We start from the raw sequence: 21057 nt of genomic DNA, 5'->3' as shown, positions 1-21057 counted from the left end.
GTATAGGGAAATTACAACACTTTTGTACTAATTTCTAAGATAAATCCATGAGCTTTTATTTTGATTACCAGATCACCAGCTGATCGCATGAGCAATGTGCGCACTTCAATTTAAAACATGCAGCACAAACAGACTGTATATACTTAATCACTGTCTTTTTCCGTTTATAAAGGCACAAAGCCATATCACGGTTGTGATTTTAGTTCGTTGGCAAAATACAACTTAGAGACCATTTAGGCTATGTAGCCTATGTTTTAAATTTTCGGTTCATTATGAAATGGTGGTGGCGGTACAGGGTCATTGGGAAACACGGAACGAAAGTTTAGCTGTCAAATGTGCTAAAGTTGGCATATCAGCTGTTATAACAAAAACCCTTCAACCAGACTGAAAGAGACCCTGCGTTCCATTGGGAAGGGCTCATCCCTATGCCCTAATCCCTTCAAAGTGTTTACCCTCCGGAGTGAGAGTTTTGAAGGGATGAAGGATGTAGGGGTCAAAAAAACTCTTCTTTTGGAACGCACTTCAGTGTCATCTTAACCAGACAGTCGAGGAGGAGTAGATTGTGCAAGCTGTTTAACGTTAGTTTATTTATTTTTGGTTTATCGCATGTAGGCTATATTGTGTCTATGTATTTTAAACATTTGAATGGACTGATAAAGGGAGCTGTAAAGTATTTTTGTTGAAGTACAATGTCGTTTTGACCATAATAATGTGCCAAATCTAACTCATATAAATATTACAGTAGTACAGAAAAATATTATACATACATTTATAGTTAAAATCGAACTCCGAGCCTCCTGTACCCATTCTGTGACATCAAACAACTTCCCTGTGCAAAGGATCATAGAAACAGAGCAACACTTATCATAATTTGAAAACCATGCCCACCAGGGGGGAAAACAATCCAACCGTCTCCATTGACTTTGTATTGCGTGAGGCTGCCTCCTTGTCATTTTTGGCTTATAACAAAAAACAGAACAATGTCTAAAAGCTGCTGTGTGACAAGGTGTACAGCTAACAAGCTAAAAAACCCAGAACTAAATTTTTATAAACTGTTGACCCCAAAAAACGAATGTTTAAGAACACAAAAGTGGATACAGGCAGTGAGACAGAGCGCACTATGGTCATATTACTATAAGAAATACACTGGAGGGAAACGTAATCGGCGACAGGTAAAATAATTCTTTGACATGATTAAAAATAATGAATGTTTTTTTTTCTTTGTTTGTTTAGCATAACCTGTTGCCGATTACGTTTCCCTCCAGTGTATTTCTTATAGTAATATGACCATAGTGCGCTCTGTCTCACTGCCTGTATCCACTTTTGTGTCCTTAAACATTCGTTTCTTGGGGTCAACAGTTTATAAAAATTTAGTTCTGGGTTTTTTAGCTTGTTAGCTGTACACCTTGTCACACAGCAGCTTTTAGACATTGTTCTGTTTTTTGTTATAAGCCTGAAATGAAAAGGAGGCAGCCTCACGCTATACAAAGTCAATGGAGATGGTTGGATTGTTTTCCCCTCCGGTGTGGGCTAATTGCAGAGTCCACGAATAGCTTGGGTATGCAGAGCATTTGAAGCTTATGTGGACCGCACACAACTTGTAGTATTCCTGGCTGAACAGATGCAATTTACTCTCAGGAACTGATGTTTATAAAGAATTTAATTTCCAAAAACACCGTAAGAGCTGAATAAAAACAAACAAACAAACAAACAGGAGCTAAGATGTAGAAAGAAACCTTTTTAAACAAATATTTGTACAGTGAGTACCCAAGGGTTTATCCTTTCTCTGGTAACGTTAAATTAGAATGACGCTTCACGTAAAAAGTGCGCCAATGTACACACAGGGTGCCGCTGCACTTCCTTTTCCAGACTTCAAAAGAAAAGCATGTGAGGTAAAAAATGTAAACACTTAATAAAACAAATAAGAATACAATGTCCACATTTTTGGAAAATGTAAAAGTGCAGAAAGTTTTGTGTGTGGGTTTAAGGGCAGGTTTTTGGTTAGAGGATATGATATACAGTGTATACAGTAAAAATCAGTAAGTCAGTGGAAAGACCCTGTTAAACATGAAAACCCTGTGTGTCTGTTTGTGCTCTTTTTCAGTGAGTGATCTGAAGATTGTTCTGCTAGGAAAGAATCTCTCAGAAAATATCAAAGTGGAAAAGTTCATCCAGGGTTCAGCAGCATTTCACAGTGAAGCTCCTTCATATTATTCACAGCAGCACATTGAAAGAAACATCACAATCATCAACACTCCTCACCTGCTCCAGACACATCTCTCAGAGCATGAGATAATACAGGGAGTGAGAGAGTGTGTGTCTCAGTCTGCTCCAGGACCTCATGTGATCTTACTCGTACTGCAGTATAATGACTTCAGAGATGAGGACATGAGAAGAGTGAAATATGTGCTGAAACTCTTCAGTGAGAAGGCCATTAAACACACTATAGTGCTGACTACTGATGAAGAGCCACTCAGAGCCAAATTTACTAATAAGATATTTGATAATACTATTCATAACTTAATAAAGGAGTGTGGAGGAAGACATCTTCAGTTTGATTCAAGAAACCCAGGATGGCGCTCTGAGATGTTGAAATGTTCAGATAAGATACTCAAGGAAGAACATGAAGAATTTCTCATCTGTAACATGTATGAGGATGGAGGTGTTGGAACATCAGTGGATGAGGATCTAGAGAATTATGATCACAAAGGGGGTGGAAAATTCCTTCAGAGCACAAAAACAGGAAGTGATGGAGGAGGTTTGTCAAAGTTTTTTTTTCAGGTTAATACCTGAAAAAAAAAGTATATGCTCATGAACTACTTTTTTTGTCCTTTAATATTTAAAGGCCCGGTTTCACAGACAGGGCTAAGACTAAGTCAATTAGTTCAATTAGGGTTTTTAAGTAACTTTTTTAAACATACACCATAAAAACATTACTGGTGTGCATCTTGAGACTACGGAGCCCCGCACATGACATGCAAGAAAAAAAATTAAATTGTCCGCACGATTTACTAATTTGATCCCTCGATTTAATTATTCGTGTGCACTATTTCCTATTTAATATTTACTATTTAAATCGAGGGAATGAAATAATAAATCATGCTCACGATTTAGCCTACTATTTTTTTCCTGCGTGTCATGTCTGGGGTTCTGTTTGAGACAAAACAATGGCACTGACTTATTTTAAGATATGTCATTACAAGTTGCTTTCAGTCAAAACAGCTCAAACATGCATTTTAGTCTGAGACTAGCTTAAATCTTGTCTGTAAAACTGGGGGAAAGTGTGGTAGAGACAGGAAATGACAGAGAAAAATTACGAAATTGAGTATCCAGCAGCACTAATGACTTGAACTATTATTTACTCTTTTTACTAATCTGTTTTGGTTGAATAACTTCTAAAACGTTTGGAAAAAATAAATAAATAAATAAAAACAAGGTATTTCTGCAAGGAGTACTGAGACATTGACAGAAAGGCAAATTACCCAGATAGCATGTAATCATTAAAACGATGTTGAATCAGTGTTGATTTCTCAACGCTTATTGCATTGAATTAACCGTACAAAGTCACGTTGCTTCAGTATCACTCTTGCACCCTCAGTTAATGTTAATGTAGAGTGTAAGTTAATGTAATGTAAGTTAATGCAATGTTGAGATTTCAACTTTAAATCAATGGTAATGTTATTGAATCAACATTTTGAGGTGATGTTAGTTCAATATCATGTTTGATTTATACATTTAATGTTGAAACAATGGTGCTATTGGATCAGCATTACACTATGATTGATTCTACATCAATGATGTTGAAGCAACACTGAAATTTACAAAAATAATCAATGGTAAAATCAGTGCATCAGTGTTATACTGTGGTGTTGATTCTACATCACTGCTGTTGAATCAATATTGAAATTACCAAAAATAATTAGTAATATTGTTTGATCAATGTTAATGTGATGTTGATTCTAAATCACTTTTGTTGAAACGTTGAAAACAACTGAAATGTCAACATAAAATAATGTTCTGAACAACATAAATATTTGTTGTACTTCAATGGTACGTCAACAAATTTCTGACCATTTCAAAGTTTTGGGAAAACCCTTTAAAACATAAATGACACCTTTCCAGCAGCTGAGTCAGTTTATTTTATTTGACAGTTTAACACAATCAATGACAAAGAGATTAAATTAAATTTAAAGACTCATCCTGTGGTGTCACGTGTCGCAACTCAACAGCCAATTAAATATATACTGATGTCTAGGGAAGCAGCAATAACAATCCATTCAAATATAATCTGCCAAAGTTTAATCATATCAGATACACATTGTGTAAGTAACTATAAAGCTCACTCACTCTATCCCAGTTCACCGGCCACATGTATTTCGGGACAAATGGATGACTTCACGTTATATATTAAGATCAAGGTCATTGTATAGGTTTTTAAATAACAAAACACTCACTTGCACATATTTGAGAATCGGTATATCAGATAGTCGATGACATGGTGAGAAAAGCGATACATCTGTCATACAGTGTGGCTGGCCGCGGTTTGTCATGTGACAACCATGAAGTGTCGTCAATGCTAACAATAAAGGGAAACGTTCTAAAATAACAGTCGCCTTAACTCTGGGAGGTCAGCCACAATGATTTAAACTTTTAATATAATGTTATTTCAATTTTAATTCAATTTAATTCAAAATTTAGCTCATGTAGTGTAGTGTGAACACCACACCGACTTCCACAGCAAGTTATGTAGTCTGAACAGCACAGTGATCTGCTGACGTTTAAAATCAAACCAAGCCCCCAGTGAGCAAATCAGGTAAACGCCCATTGTGGTTTGAAAACGCCCCACTGATTGGGAAACACCCACTAGTGTCCTGCAGAGATACAAACCAGCAGAATCTTGTGGTCTTCAACTACAAATCACTATTAATTCAATATCACTCTCTCCACCCATGTGTTGTGTCGACTTTAATCAAAAATTCAGTGCTGATCCAACACACTTTAAACATTGAAATGTCAATCTCAACCAAAATGATGGTTTGGATCAAAACTTTACATTGTAGCTATGTCACCATGCTATCTGGGTATGCAGCTGAATACAGTCTTCAGACACAATTTGAGTAATACTGTCAATCTTCACCTAAAACATATTAAAATATAATATTATTGGAGTTGTTTAAAGGATTAGTTCACTTTAAAATGAAAATAAGTCCAAGCTTTACTCACCCTCAAGCCATCCCAGGTGTATATGACTTTTTCTTTCTGTTGAACGTAGATATATTAATAAATATCCTGACACATCTAAGCTTTATAATGGCAGTGAACAAGACCAGTGAGTATGAGCTGAAGAAAGGGCCTCCATGCATCATAAATGTACTCCACATGGCTCCAGGGGGTTAATAAAGGCCTTCTGAAGCGATGCTTTGTGTTTGTGTAAGAAAAATATCCATATATAGCAAGTTATGAAGTAAAGTATCTAGCTTCTGCCAGTCCACCTTCCTTATTAAACGTATGAAGAAAGTGTAAACTGACGTTGCGTCGGTTACTCTTTTTCCATAACTTGAATAGAGAAGGCTTAGGTCGTATCGAAGCTTTGTGAACTGTAGGAGTTTTACATTTTCTTCATGAATTGAATACGGAAGGCGGTTTGGCAGAAGCAAGATATTTTACTTCATCACTTGTTACATATGGATATTTTTTTACACAAACACATCTCTTCGCTTCAGAAGGCCTTTATGAACCCCCGGAGCTGTGTGAAGTACGTTTTTGATGGATGGATGTGGATGGAAGTACTTTATTTAGCTCATATAGAGATAGGAACATTGTGTCAGCCCATCTGGCACATGTGGAATGATGATCTGGCCAGTTTTAGCTATTTTAGCTATTCTGTTTTACAAACACGCTTTCACAGCAGCCAAAGAAGACAAACATTTAATAAGAGTTAAGAGCCAAACTAATGTGAACACTTATGTGAACACATCTTTTTATCTATGCATTTGCTGATTGAGCACTGTGCTATGTCCAAACTGTTTGCATTTTATCTTTTTATTCTTTTAATTCCTTTTACTGTTTTTATTTCATTTTTAATGTATTTTATGTCTTTTATGTATCATCTTGTTATTCTGACTTTTAATGCATTTTACATATTGCTGTCTGGTTGAAAGTGCTGGGAGAATTAGGAAGAAAGCATTTGTGATTAGGTTAAAATTTGGTAAATTTGGATAAGGGGACAAACCATGGGGAAATTTGAGCTGTGGTGCATGGTTAAGATATCTCTGGATTACAGTCAGGACACTTTCCAAAGGGGAAATTTGAACTGCGTTGCATAGATAAGATATCTCCGGAAGGGGGATTAGGGCTGTGTGGTGCAGTTTGAGGTGTCTTGGCAAAAGGGGAGATTGAAACTTTGTTTATCAGTTTGAAGTGCCTTAACAGGTAGCAGTCCTGTCGTGTGAGGAAGATCCATTCAGATCCGCTCTGATGGATAGATCCGTTTAGATCCACTCTGACGGACAACAACAACAACAACAACAAAAAAACTCCCTGAGACTTCCTAGCTCATCCATCCAGATAGCAAAATTCAGTTTGTACTGTTATTTCTATTCCTTATGTTCTATTTTTATTATTCTTCTTTATGTAAAGCACTTTGAATTACCATTGTGTATGAAATGTGCTATACAAATAAAAGTGCCTTGCCTTGCCTAATCACCGTTATGGTGACTTCAAATGAAACACAGAGTTAAACCAGTGTTAATTTTCAGAAAGAACTGTAAACGTCATACAGAAATAAAGTCAGTCTGGGTAGCGTTTCCCAAAAGCATCATAAGCCTACGTTGATCGTAGCTCCATTGGTTTCGATGGAGCTACGATCAACTTAGGCTTACGATGCCTTTGGGAAACGCTACCCTGGTTAGTAATAAGTGAAGCTGGTAATGCTGTTTGTGGAGTTGTTTAATCAGATCTTCAGAGATTTCATGTATTTTATCTTCATTTGATTTCATCTAAGGCTGTGGCTCTTCTTTCCTTCAGTGATTATCAAAACAAGCGTATTAGGCTGGGATGACTCTATATTTAATATACACAGATTTTATGGCTCAGATAAGGTCCAGTTTAAGTTTATTTCTTTGCTCTTGGCTGACATGTGGCATTGATATGGCCTGCTTGTGGCTCAGATCTGGCAAACAGAAGCGGCCCACACACTCACTGTCATTCCATGCAGCATGTGGGCCAGATCATCATTCCACATGGGCCAGATATGGGCCAAATCTGGGCCGACTCAATGTTGCTATCTGGGTACTCGTGACCCCTGTTCACTGCCATTATAAAGCTTGGATGTGTCAGGATATTTATTAATATAACCCAGATTGTGTTCATCAGAAAGAAGAAAGTCATATACACCTAGGATCAGGGGCGGACTGGCCATCTGTGTGATCTGGAGAATCACAGAACGGCCGGTACTCCAGGACGGCCCACCACCCGCCACGCACGCAGTCATCACCTGTTTTTTTCCCCTCACTATTAGTCAACATCAGTGCTATTGCTATAATTTGGATGGTATAGTATCATGAGCCACAATTAAAGTCTTGTGACACTCATGCCAGGCGTTATTGTTGTTGTTGTCGAGTTTCCACGCGCCGATTGCTTTGGGCTGGGCTTAGTCAAAGTCCAGGGCCGTTTTTTAGTCCCAGTCCGTCCCTGCCTAGGATGGTTTGAGGGTGAGAAAAGCTTGGGCTAATTTTCATTTGAAAGTGAACTAATCCTTCAAGGAAGTGTAGATTTTGTTACCAAAACTCATTTGAAACTCACGTCTCTAACTAATGTTTTCAGGGACTACTTCTGGAAAAACAAAGCTGAACATTGTGCTGTGTGGATATAATACAACACTCAAGACCTCAGTGTCTAAAATGATTAGAGGGAAACCAAGCAAACATCAGAAAGAGATGAGTAAAGTGTGTGTGAAGAAAGAAGGAACAATTCAAGGACGTCAGATCACTGTGATAGAGTTTCCAGCTCTCACTCGGCTCTCAGAGGAGGAAGTGATGCGGGAGACTCTCAACTGTGTGTCTCTCTGTGATCCTGGAGTTCATGTGTTCATCCTCATTATTCCAGTCACTCCACTGACTTATGAAGAAAAAGCAGAAATGGAGAAGATTCGAACAATATTCAACTCCAATCAGCACTTCATAGTTCTTTTCACTTCTGAACTCACTGTTGACAAAAGTGTGTCAGATTTTGTTTTAGCCACAGAATCTCAGAGGATCGTGAGTCTCTATGGGAGTTGGTACTATATAATGGGGTTAAAGGACCATAAAAACAATGGAGGGATCTTAAAGATGCTAAATGGTATAGACAGCCTGAAGATTGAACCCTATTCACTCCAGACATACATGAGAGCTCAAGAGAAGAGAGTCAGACATGAACTAGAGGAGAAACTGAGTAAGAGAGAGAATGACATCAAAGAGTTACAGGAGAAGATCAAGACACTGGGTGAGTGAATTCATTTAATTTTATGAATAAAGCGTCTTTGTGAAAATACAGTAGTAATAAGCCTACAGGTTATTCACAGTACAGTAGATCCGTAGCCTACTGGGTGAACCATACATGAAATAATGCCCTTTTTATAAATAAGCTATCTATGGACTCAAAAATAACCTTAAACCTTTTGTAGATAAAATTTACGACATCTGTCTAGTTTATTTTGCAAAACAAAAAACAATGTTAAAGGACACAAGAACATGTCCTCTGTAAATGGGACATCCTTAAACACTTCCTCTAAATGACAGTACAGTAAATTACAGTACAGTCCTGATTACAATAATTCTTATGTGATGTGAATGCAGCATATTCTAACTTTTTACATTGAATCTTATTGCTAAACTACGTTGTTGCTCATTTCAGAGGGTGTGAAGCTGAATCTGGTTCTGTGTGGGAATGAAAATTTAAAATCTTTCATATCAAACCTGATCCTGAACCAGAGCGAGAGAGGATCACAACTCAGCTCAGAATGTATGAGACGGCAAGTGGAGCTTTATGGACGTCTGATCAATCTGCTGGAGCTTCCAGCTCTCACTCGGCTCTCAGAGGAGGAAGTGATGCGTCAGACTCTCCGCTGTGTGTCTCTCTGTGATCCTGGAGTTCATGTGTTCCTCCTCATTGTTCCTGGTGGTTCACTTAATAATGAAGACAGAGCAGAAATGGAGAAGATCCAGAAGATATTCAGCTCAAGAATCAACAAACACATCATGATCCTCATATACCAGAATCCAGAGCATCAGACAGCAGAACTGAATGAAGAAACACAGTCTGTCATTGAGAGTTTTGGAGGACGGCATCATTCCATTGGCCCAAACACACAACTGTCTTTGTTGGTGGAGAAATTGGAGCAGATGGTGAAAGAAAACAGACAAGGGTTTTTCTCCACAGAGACATTTCTGGAGGCACAGATGGGAAAACTGCTGAAATTTGAAGAAATGAAGAGAAGAATCCATTCACAAGGTAACGATCAAAAAATCTGCTTGGAATAAACATATTTCACAAATGCAAAAGTCTACACTTGTGGGACAAAAAAAATGACATTATATGCAAAATTCAGAATAAATAATAAGTAGCACATTACGCTTCAGTATAAATTATACATTATATTCTCTCATCACCTAGATGATTGACAATAGGCCTTTATCACACTTCAGCATTTGAAAAGAGTGGAGGCTTCAAATAGTAGTGTAAAATGTTTTTTTGTTGCAGCCTGTATCAATGCATACACCCATAGCACCAGATTGTTGTGATTTATTTATGTACAATTCAGCACAAATACTTCTAAACACACCAACCTTTACAATCATTAATTGGATTAAATGAAACAACAACCAAAATCGTTCATGTTATTCCGATGCATATTTCATGATTTAAATGGAAACACATAATGGCCATCATTTACAAAATGAACCTACAACAGGGGCCTGGGCGGAGCTTGGGTGGAGCTTGGGTGGAGCTTGACCATGTTGGGTTTATGGGTAGGGTTGGGTGGGTTTAAGGTGTGGCTGGACGACAATCTCCACCCATTAGCTCTGCAGTGAGCAGCTTTTAAAAAACTTTGATGAGCAGTGGCTACAATCAAATCTCTAATCAGGTTTCGACTCATGTATACAAGTGTTTAAATTAGTGTGTACTTGTGTGCAGCATAGTAAATCTGGTGTAGTATTGTTGTGACAGCATTTAGGCTGGAATCAAAACATATGAAGCCATATTCATCATTTAAAAAGTTTTGCGAATGCTTGGCGAAAATATTGTATTGACAGTGTGTCCTTTAGCCTATAACATAATAGTATTTTTGTAAACCTCAACAGTTAAATGTTAAATGTTTTTGAATCAATTGTACTTGCGAGGTAAAAGTTTCAATCGCTAGGTCAGAGAAATTTTTTATCACTATCACATAACGAGTGATATCCTCCAGTTTGGGTTTTAATGCAGTAATTGAGTGTAGAAAAGCATTTTACTGTGGACAGAATGGTAGATTAATCATAATAAATTTGATGTAAAAATAAAAATTAATAACATTAAAAATATAGCTGCAAGCTGCAGTTACTGGGGTTCGATGACTTTAAGTCATTTAAGCACAATTATAAAAAGATATATTATTTAGCCTGTAAACAAAATTTAGCCCCTAAATCAGAGATGCAACAGACCATTTTTAGTAATCCAATGTAATTTTTATCTTTGTAACAGTTACAGAGCTACCTATGGTCCGATATCCATTCTTTGGGTGCTTACCTAATTTAAGTTCTAAATTTCATTTAGGAATCATTTAGGCTTTTGTGTACAGTTGGCCACACACATTTTCTAAATGACCCTGTTATAGCTATCCAAATGCTTTTTGACCAGAGAATTGTACTGCAGTGGTTTTATCGAGTTTGAGCAAAAAATCTAGGAGTAGTTATATATATATATATATATATATATATATATATATATATATATACATATATATATATTAGGGCTGTCAATCGATTAAACATTTTAATCTAATTAATTACATACTCTGTGATTAATTAATCTAAATTAATCGCATACACAATTTTTGCTGTGAAAGTATTAAATTTTTCAATTCAAATGAATCAATGCAGGGTTTTTCCTGGGTCAAAAATGGTCTTCGGTGGTGACAGACATGGTCATCCACACAAACAGTAAAAAGTGCCCTACCCACGTGATCTGCGAGCCTGATACTGACAATAAAGTACCCGTCACTCTCACTGTAATTCTTTCTTGAAAGAAAAAAAAAGTGATTTTATAGCTTTGTAAGAGAAGATGCTTTTTTTTGCTAAACCTGAAAAGTATTAAAAAGTAGCATTTAGAAGTTATTAACTAATAATATAATTTTCTACCATATACAATTGAATGCACCTAGCTAACAACAACTTGCTTTGTTCTGGTTTCACCTCACTCCAGTCTAAACTAACTGATTTTATAGGTAGGCCTAATTTACTACACATTGACATTTAAATAACCTGAAAATATTGTGGATTATTAAGGCTAATTTTACTAACCACACTTGCTATTATGTGTGAGGTAGAGAGAGTGCAAAGACGGTGCTTACTTTGAAGACAAAGAGAACTCGCGCACACGAGAACGGCTCCAGGTTCAATACGGAATGGATTAATCTGCATTATTTTTTTAACGCGTTATTTTTTCTCAGATTAATTAATCGAAATTAACGCATTATTTTGACAGCCCTAATATATATATATGTATGTGTGTGTGTGTGTGTGTGTGTATATATATATATATATATATATATATATATATATGTGTGTGTGTGTGTGTGTATATATGTATATTCTCAAATATTCTGTTCTTGAGAGAGATTTGTTCAAAAAAGGAAATCTAACATGTGATATGAATATTGTGTGTATGCATGAAATAACACATGGTACACAAGGCATAGATTGTGATAGCACCACCCAGTGGCCAATTTCTTTCAAATTTTTTCACAGACCTCTTGAGCCACAAGCCAAACAGGCCCACTGAGTTTTGTTCCGATTGGCCACCTTTAACCTTGTCTAATAGGTGCTCAAACTTCATTGGTTGATGACAGCCATGTTTTTCGAGATACGCAAATATCCTCATAGACAATCGTGGCACCTTGGACCAAGACATATACTTACTTACTCTGCTTCATTCCTATTGGGACATAAGGTATCAATGATTTGCTTCCACCTGGCTCGGTCATTTGTGGTGTACTGCGCCTCGCCCCATGACAGACCCATTTCATTTAGTTCTGCCATTGGTGGTTTCCATCTCAGGGCAGTCTTTGGAATTCGGTCCTGTTCCATTCTAAGGACATCACCATCCAAGCCATTGGATGCTATGGTGCTTGATCTCATCTCAATGACCACGCTTTGACTCTTTGCTCTCCTATACAGCTCTTCAATGGTGATTTTCATAGGCCAGAATATACAACATATCTTCCTAAGGCATCCACTGTGGAAGGCGCTGATCTTGTCACCCTTAGTAACTTGCCATACAGCAAGACTGGTTTGTCAAAACTGTTGTACAGATGTATAGTTGAGCTCGAAAGTTTACATACCCCTTGCAGAATCTGCAAAAATGTTAATCATTTTAACAAAATAAGAAGAATCATGAAAATTGCATTTTTTTTATTTACTACTGTCCTGAGTAAGATATTTTACATAAAAGATGTTTACATATAGTTCACAAGACAAAACAATAGCTGAATTTATTAAAATAACTCCATTCATAAGTATGTGAACCATTGATTCTCAATACTGTGTGTGGTTACCTGATGATCCACGACTGTTTGTGTGTTTTGTGATGGTTGTTCATGAGTATCTTGTTTGTTCTGAGCTCTGTTCTTCAGAAAAATCCTTCAGCTCCTGCAGATTCTTCAGTTTTCAAGCATCTTCTGCATATTTGAACCCTTTCCAGCAGTGACTGAATGATTTTCAGATCCGTCTTTTCACACTGAGGACAACTGATGGACTCAAACACAACTATTAAACAAGGTTCAAACATTCACTGATGCTCCAGAAGGAAACACGATGCATTAAGAGTCGGGGCGTGAAAACTTTTGAACAGGATAAATTGTACTTTTTTTTGTATTCTGGGAAACATGAAACTATCTTCTGTTGCTTCAGAAGGGCAGAACTAAATGAAAAAAATATCTTTAAATATATCTATCTTTAAATCCTTAATATATTTAAACAAAATAAGAAAATTTTGCACATCATCCTGTTCAAAAGTTTTCACCCCCCGGCTCTTAATGCATCGTGTTTCGTTCTGGAGCATCAGTGAATGTTTGAACCTTTTTTAATAGTTGAGTTTGAGACCCTCAGTTGTCCTCAGTGTGAAAAGATGAATCTCAAAATCATTCAGTCGCTGCTGGAAAGGGTTCAAATATGCAGAAGATGCTTGAAAACTGAAGAATCTGCAGGAGCTGAAGGATTTTTCTGAAGAACAGAGCTCAGTTTAACTGCTCAGGACAAACAAGAGACTCATGAACAACCATCACAAAACACAAAAACAGTCGTGGATCATCCAGTTAAAGAAACACAGTAACCAAGTTTATGTAAACTTTTGATTGGCGTTATTGTTATAAATTCAGCTATTTTTTTTTTTTTACTTTATGTAAACATCTGTTATGTGAAATAGCATATTCAGGACAGTACTAAATAAAAAATAGCATGCAATTTTTATGATCCTTCTTAGTTTGTTAAAACAATTAACATTTTTGCAGATTCTGCAAGGGGTATGTAAACTTTTGAGCTCAACTAGCTTTGTAGTTGTGCTGTATTGGCTAAATTTCCAAACTGTCTTTAATCTGGCAAATGCACCACTAGCTTTTCCAAGACTTGCTTGTATGTCTTTTTGTGCTCCCTTGCTTTCCTAGGTATGTGCAATTATTGACATTATTTACTTCTTCTAAATTAGTTGAATTTTCGTATTAAAATTGACTAGCTTCTATTGACAATAATGCAGGAGGAAAATAATTTATGCTACTAATCGCAGCCAGATGTGACAACACGCAGACTGTGATAAAGGCCTTTCTTCAATTGAAATTGAGTATATTATTTATTTATTTATTTATTTTTTTATTTTTAATTTGATCTATCTTTAGATTCAAAAGAAAAAGCAAATGAACTGAGGATTGTGCTGCTGGGTAAAACTGGAGTTGGGAAGAGTTCAACAGCAAACACCATTTTAGGAAAAGATGCATTCAAAGCAGAACTATCTCAACAGTCGATTACTAAAGTGTGTAAGAAAGAAACAATGAAAATCAACGGCCGACATGTTACTGTGATCGACACTCCAGGACTGTTTGATACTAAACTGAGTAATAAGGAGATCCAGAGGGAAATCAGCAACTGCATCTCCATGATTCTGCCTGGACCACATGCGTTCCTCTTACTGATATCACTGGGACGATTCACTGAAGAGGAGGAACAATCAGTGAAGCTCATTCAAGATACATTTTGTGAAAACTCATTAATGTTCACTATTGTGCTCTTCACCAGAGGAGACGATCTGGAAAATAAAACTATTGAACAGTATCTAGAAAATCCTGGAACTCCTTTGATGAAGCTGATTGAAGCGTGTGGAAGCAGATACCATGTGTTCAATAATAAAAAGACTCGAGAAGACAGAAAACAGGTGTCTGATCTACTGAAGAAGATAGATGACATGGTGAAAGAAAATGGAGACAGTTACTACTCATGTAAGATGTTCAGAGAGATGGAAAGAGAGAAACAAGAAAAAGAAAAGAAGATGCTCGTGATGAAACATGAAGAAGAAAAAGATCAGATGAAGATGATAAGGAAGCAAGAGATACAGAACAGTAAGAGAAGAGAAGAAGAATTTAGAAAGAGAGAAATAAGATATAAAACAGAGATAAAAGAAAGAGAGGAACATGAGAGAAAGATGCGAGAGGAGATGAAGAGAGAACGGGAGGATTGGGAGAGACAGAAACGACAGGAAAGTCAAAGAAGAAATGAAGAGGATGAGAAAAGAAGAGAGAAAGAACAGGAAATGTGGGATAAGTTCAATCAGAGACTCGAACAAGAGAGAGAAAGAAGACTGAAAGAGAGAGAAGATCTTCAGTTGAAATATGAAGAAGAGAAAGGAAAATTTAAGATAATGATTGAGGAACAAAGATGGAATCATGATAAAGAGAGAAAGAGAAAAGAAGAGGAACTTAGAGAGAAAGACAAACAATATAAAAGAGACATTAAGGACATAGAGGATCAAGAGAGAAAGATGCAAGAGGAGCTGAAGAGAGAACAAGAGGAATGGGAGAGACAGAAACAACAGGAAAGACAAAGAGAAGAAGAGGAGAAAGAAACAAGAAAATCTAATGAACTTAAGAGAAATCCAGAGGGTCAGCTCACAAACAGTAAGTCAAAATAAAAAATAAAAAAGCTAATTTTGAAATTAATTTACAAAAAAATGAATAATTGTGTGTAAACAATACCCTGCTCAGACACAGATTATCAAATTATGAGAAACTTAAAACCTGTTCAATATTTAGATACTCTTGGTGCATTCAAATCCACCTTGGATGTTCGTAATTGAATGTAGTTGGAGTTTGGAAATTACTAAGTCAGTGTACTTTTTCCTAATTTACCACACAAAAATACAGCAAGGATTTTTAGAAAATAAATAAATTAATTAATTAATTAAAGGGAACACTCGGCTTGGTGCACATAGGTCATGTGAGTTGTCAGACCAGAAAACGTCTCGGTTACGTATGTAACCCTCGTTCCCTGAAGGAGGGAACGGAGACGTACGTCAGTAGTGACCGACGAATTGGGATATCGCTAGAGAGCCCTATCAGCTTCGAGTGAACTAAAACAAGCCAATGGAATTGGCGTGCGATATTTGCATAATGCGCACCGCCTCCGACAGGTGTATATAAATAGGAAGCAGATGCAATCGCACTCTGTTTTTCGCTGAGGAGACAACTGGTGTCCGCACATCAGCGAGGGTACAGAAACTGTGGCGATGGGACGTACGTCTCCGTTCCCTCCTTCAGGGAACGAGGGTTACATACGTAACCGAGACGTTCCCTTTCAGTCGGTCACGTTCGACGTACGTCAGTAGTGACCGACGAATTGGGATCCCAAATAAAGCGTCACAGTTACGAAATCCAGTGCCCAGTGCAAGCTCTAGCCACCCGTCGCACCAATTGGGACGGTGAAGGGGACGAGCTTACGCCGAGAGAGTCTACTGCTGTTCCGACATACCCACTAAGTAAACTAGACTACACTGGGGAAGCGAACCCGTAGGGGACGCTGCGGAGGCCACTACCTACCCAATGGGGGAGGAGTTTACGTGGAGAAAACACATATGGACTGGCCCGGGGGGCAGTACGCATATGGAGTCCCTGGGATGGCTCCACCTGGGTAGGGGGAGACTCATCTGACAGGTGACAGCAGAGCTGGCTCTGCTAAGGGAAAGACACGGACTCGCCGTAGGGAGTTTTAAACCGTGGACAATTACACATATGGGACCGCTCACGTAGAGGAGTCACGACATATGGAACCCAGCCAACAGACAACGTCAGGGACGGATGTTGGCCTGGCATTAGACACTCCACAATGTCCGAGCCGAAGGGGGAGGCGGAGGAACTCGACAGGGTTCGCCAAGTGGGGAACACGACTGGAGTCAATAGATGCACGTATCCGGCCCAGGGGGCGGGAATGGCATTGCAAGCCGACACTTAGAGCGGGTTCAACGCATCTACCGGCTAGTGGAAGCGAGTACATGGGAAGATACCGGCTCTACACGTAGGCTATAGAATCTAGCGAACGTGTTAGGTGTCGCACAGCCCGCAGCTCTACAGATATCTGTCAGCGAGGCGCCATGAGCCAACGCCCAGGAAGAGGCCACTCCTCTGGTGGAGTGGGCTCTCAACCCAAGCGGACAAGGCACGCCTTGGAAAATGCTTGGAGACAGCCTTTCCCTTCTGCTGGCCTCCGTAACAGACGAAGAGCTGATCTGAGGTCCTGAAGCTTCGCGTTCTGTCCACGTACACACGCAGAGCGCGGACGGGACAGAGCAAAGCTAGGGCTGGGTCTGCCTCCTCCGAGGGCAGCACTTGCAGGTTCACTACCTGATCTCAGAAGGGAGTGGTAGGAACCTTGGGCACATATCCGGGCCGGGGTCTCAGGATGACCTGAGAGTCACTGGGCCCGAATTCTAGGCACGATTCGTCGACCGAAAATGCGTGCAGATCCCCTACCCTCTTAAGCGAAGCCAGTGCAACCAGGAGGACGGTCTAGAGAGACAGTACTTTTAACTCGACTGACTGCAGAGGCTCGAAGGGATGACCCCGGAGAGATGTAAGAACCAGGGTCAGATCCCAAGAGGGTATGGAGGAAGGGCGAGAAGGATTCAGTCTCCTCGCCCCCCTCAGGAACCTGACGATCAGATCGTGTTTCCCCAGGGACTTACCCTCAACTGCATGGTGATGTGCAGCGATAGCGGCGACATACACCTTGAGGGTGGAGGGAGACAGCCTTCGCTCCAAGCCCTCTTGCAGGAAGGAAAGCACAGATCTGACCGAGCATGATCGGGGGTCCTCTCAGCGAGAGGAGCACCATTCAACGAACAGGTTCCACTTCAGCGCATAGAGGCTCCTCGTGGAAGTGATGGTGTCTACGACCGCTTGTGGGAGATCACTCAGAACCTCTGCATCCCGTCCAGGGACCACACGTGGAGGTTCCACAGGTCGGGACGCGGGTGCCATAGGGTGCCCCGTCTCTGAGTCAGGAGGTCCTTCCTCAGAGGAATCGGCCAAGGAGGGGCTGTCGTGAGGAGCATCAGGTCCGAAAACCTGGTCCGAGTGGGCCAATACGGAGCCACTAACAAGACCTGCTCCTCGTCCTCCCTGACCTTGCACAGGAGCTGTGCGAGAAGGCTCACTGGGGGAAACGCATATTTGCGCAGACCCGGGGGCCAGCTGTGTGCCAGGGCATCCGTGCCGAGCGTGCCGCCGGTCAGGGAATAGAACCACTGGCAGTAGGCAGTTTCTGGGGAGGCAAACAGGTCTACCTGGGCCTCGCCGAAGTGCTGCCAGATCAGCTGGACCACCTGGGGATGGAGCCGCCACTCGCCCGCAAGTGGAGGCGCCGTGACAGCTCGTCGGCTGCACGGTTGAGCACACCTGGGACATGAATGGCACGAAGCGACCTCAGATGCTTCTGACTCTATAACGAGATGGCGGGCGAGTTGCGACATGCGACAGGAGCGTAGACCACCTTGATGGTTGATGTACGCAACGGCCGCAGTGCTGTCCGAGCGAACCAGTACGTGCTTGTCTGACAGCAGCTTCTTGAAGCGGCCCAGTGCAAGACGTACTGCTAGCAACTCCAGGCAATTGATATGCCAATGCAGTTGAGGCCCCGTCCACAGACCTGACACTGCATGCCCGTTGTACGTGGCCCCCCATCCGGTGGCAGAGGCATCTGTGGAGACCACAGCGTGCCTGGACACCTGTTCCAGGGGCACTCCTGCCTGCAGGAACGAGGGGTCCGACCACCGGATGTGGGTGCGACGGCAGCTCGGTGTCACGGGGACATGGAGCGTACCGTGCTGCCTCGCCCATCTCGGGACCCGGCCGCGGAGCCAGTGTTGAAGCGGCCTCATATGGAGCAATCTGAGCGGCGTGACCGCGGCTGCAGATGCCATATGACCCAGGAGCCTCTGAAAACGTTTCAGTGGGGCCGCTGTCCTGCGCTTGAGCGTACTCAGGCAGGTCAACACCGACTGGACGCGCTCCTCGGTGAGGCGCGCAGTCCGGGCGACCGAGTCTAGCTCGAGACCGAGATAAGAGATCCTCTGCCCGGGGGTGAGTTTGCTCTTGTCCCAGTTGACCCGAAGACCCAACCGGCTGAGGTGAGCTAGAACCACGTCCCTGTGTTCGCACAACTGCTCTCGCGAGCTGGCCAGGATCAACCAGTTGGGCCACCCCGAAGGGTAGGAATTTGTACTGATATGCTCGACCCTCGAACGCAAACCGTAGGAAGAGTCTGAGGCGAGGCAGAATCGAGACATGAAAGTACGCGTCCTTCAGGTCGATTGCCGCAAACTAATCCTGGGGACGGACGCATTCGAAAATGCGCTTCTGCGTGAGCATCTTGAACGGCAACTTGTGAAGGTACCGGCTCAGGACGCGCAGATCCAGGATTGGCCATAGCCCACCGCCCTTTTTGGTACAATGAAGTAGGGGCTGTAAAACCCCGACTTCATATCGGCTGGAGGGACCGGCTCGATTGCATCCTTCGCCAGGAGGACAGCAATCTCCGCCCGGAGAACAGGTGCATTGTCAAGTCAAGTCAAGTCAAATTTATTTATATAGCGCTTTTTACAATTGGTAATTGTTTCAAAGCAGCTTTACATATTAGGAGCACAGAAAAAAGAGAAATGGTTAAAAATAGGCTGTACAAGCAAGCGTGGTAATATGTAACATATACAAGATGGTGCTACATTAAGCCAATGTCGGCTGACTCCCAGGGGTGGAAAAAAACCCCTAGGAGAAAAACCCAGCGTGCTAGCACTGGGAAAAAAGTCCTAGGAGGGAAAAAACCCCTTGGAAGATATATATAATATATGTAAATGGATATGGAGATCAAAATCTGAATTATACATTTTTATTATAGAGATTAAAAATAGATTATATATAAATATATGTAAGCGGATACGGAGATTTAAAAATCTGAATTATAGATGCAGCCAGAACTGGATCTGTAGGCCCATTGTCTCCTGGGCTACGTTGTAGTCAGGTCCAGACACAGGTTCTCCATCTGATCTGGATACGGCCTGGATCCAGCACCCGGCAAACCTCAGGATAAGCAGAGAGACTGATATTAGCGTAGATGCCATTCTTATTCTGATGTACAGGTATATCTAGTGTTATAGGAAATGTTCTCGGTTCCGGCCGACCTAATTATTGCAGCGTAACAATCCTTTAACGGATTTGAAAAATGTTAATGTATTGATAATGTGTTATGTGTATGCAAGAGCAAAGAGATGTGTTTTTAGTCTAGATTTAAACTGACAGAGTGTGTCTGCTTCCCGAACAATGCTAGGAAGATTGTTCCAGAGTTTAGGTGCTAAATAGGAAAAGGATCTGCCGCCTTCAGTTGATTTTGATATTCTGGGTATTATCAACTGGCCTGAATTCTGAGATCGCAATAGACGTGAAGGACTATAATGCACCAAGAGCTCGCTTAGATATTGGGGAGCTAAACCATTTAGAGCTTTATAAGTAAGTAGCAAGATTTTAAAGTCTATACGATGTTTAATAGGGAGCCAATGTAATGTTGACAGAACTGGGCTAATATGGTCATACTTTCTGGTTCTAGTAAGAACTCTAGCTGCCGCATTTTGGACCAACTGTAGTCTGTTTAAAAGCCGAGCAGAACAACCACCCAGTAGAGCGTTACAGTAATCTATTCTTGAGGTCATGAATGCATGAACCAACTGTTCCGCATTTGTCATTGAGAGCATATGTCGTAATTTAGATATATTTTTTAGATGGAAGAAGGCGGTTTTACAGATACTAGAAACATGACTTTCAAATGAAAGATTGGTATCAAAGAGCACACCCAGGTTCCTAACTGAGGACGAAGATTTAATGGAGCACCCGTCAAGTGTTAGAGCGTATTCAAGGTTTTTTCGTGAGGAAGTTTTTGGTCCAAAGATTAGGATATCAGTTTTTTCTGAATTTAATAATAAGAAATTTCTTGTCATCCAGTTTTTAATGTCAGCTATGCATTCTGTTAGTTTTGTGAATTTGTAGGTTTCGTCAGGGCGCGAGGAAATATAGAGCTGAGTATCGTCAGCGTAGGAGTGAAAACTAACACCATGCTTCCTAATTATCTCTCCTAAGGGCAGCATGTACAGAGTGAAAAGCAACGGTCCTAGTACTGAGCCTTGTGGTACTCCATATTGAACTTGTGATCCATACGACATCTCTTCATTAACTACTACAGACTGATAATGGTCAGATAAGTAAGATTTGGACCATGCCAAAGCAATTCCACTAAT

At 40.5% G+C, this 21057-nt stretch overlaps 1 protein-coding gene across 1 annotated transcript in view; it reads left to right on the top strand.

Annotated features, from left to right (window-relative positions):
- LOC125263006 (trichohyalin-like) overlaps positions 1-21057 on the top strand; it is a 63284-nt gene that overhangs the window by 19215 nt on the left and 23012 nt on the right. Inside the window, exons 2-5 of the mRNA XM_048181839.1 lie at positions 2105-2758; positions 7825-8484; positions 8896-9492; positions 14129-15400. Of these exons, the coding sequence (XP_048037796.1) occupies positions 2105-2758; positions 7825-8484; positions 8896-9492; positions 14129-15400 (3183 nt within the window). The remainder of the gene's footprint in view (positions 1-2104; positions 2759-7824; positions 8485-8895; positions 9493-14128; positions 15401-21057) is intronic.

The sequence above is a fragment of the Megalobrama amblycephala genome, linkage group LG2, assembly GCF_018812025.1.
Source record: "Megalobrama amblycephala isolate DHTTF-2021 linkage group LG2, ASM1881202v1, whole genome shotgun sequence".
NCBI classification, from domain to species: Eukaryota; Metazoa; Chordata; class Actinopteri; order Cypriniformes; family Xenocyprididae; genus Megalobrama; species Megalobrama amblycephala.
The sequence above is the reverse complement of the archived record's forward strand: the minus strand, read 5'-3'. Positions and strand labels throughout refer to the sequence as shown.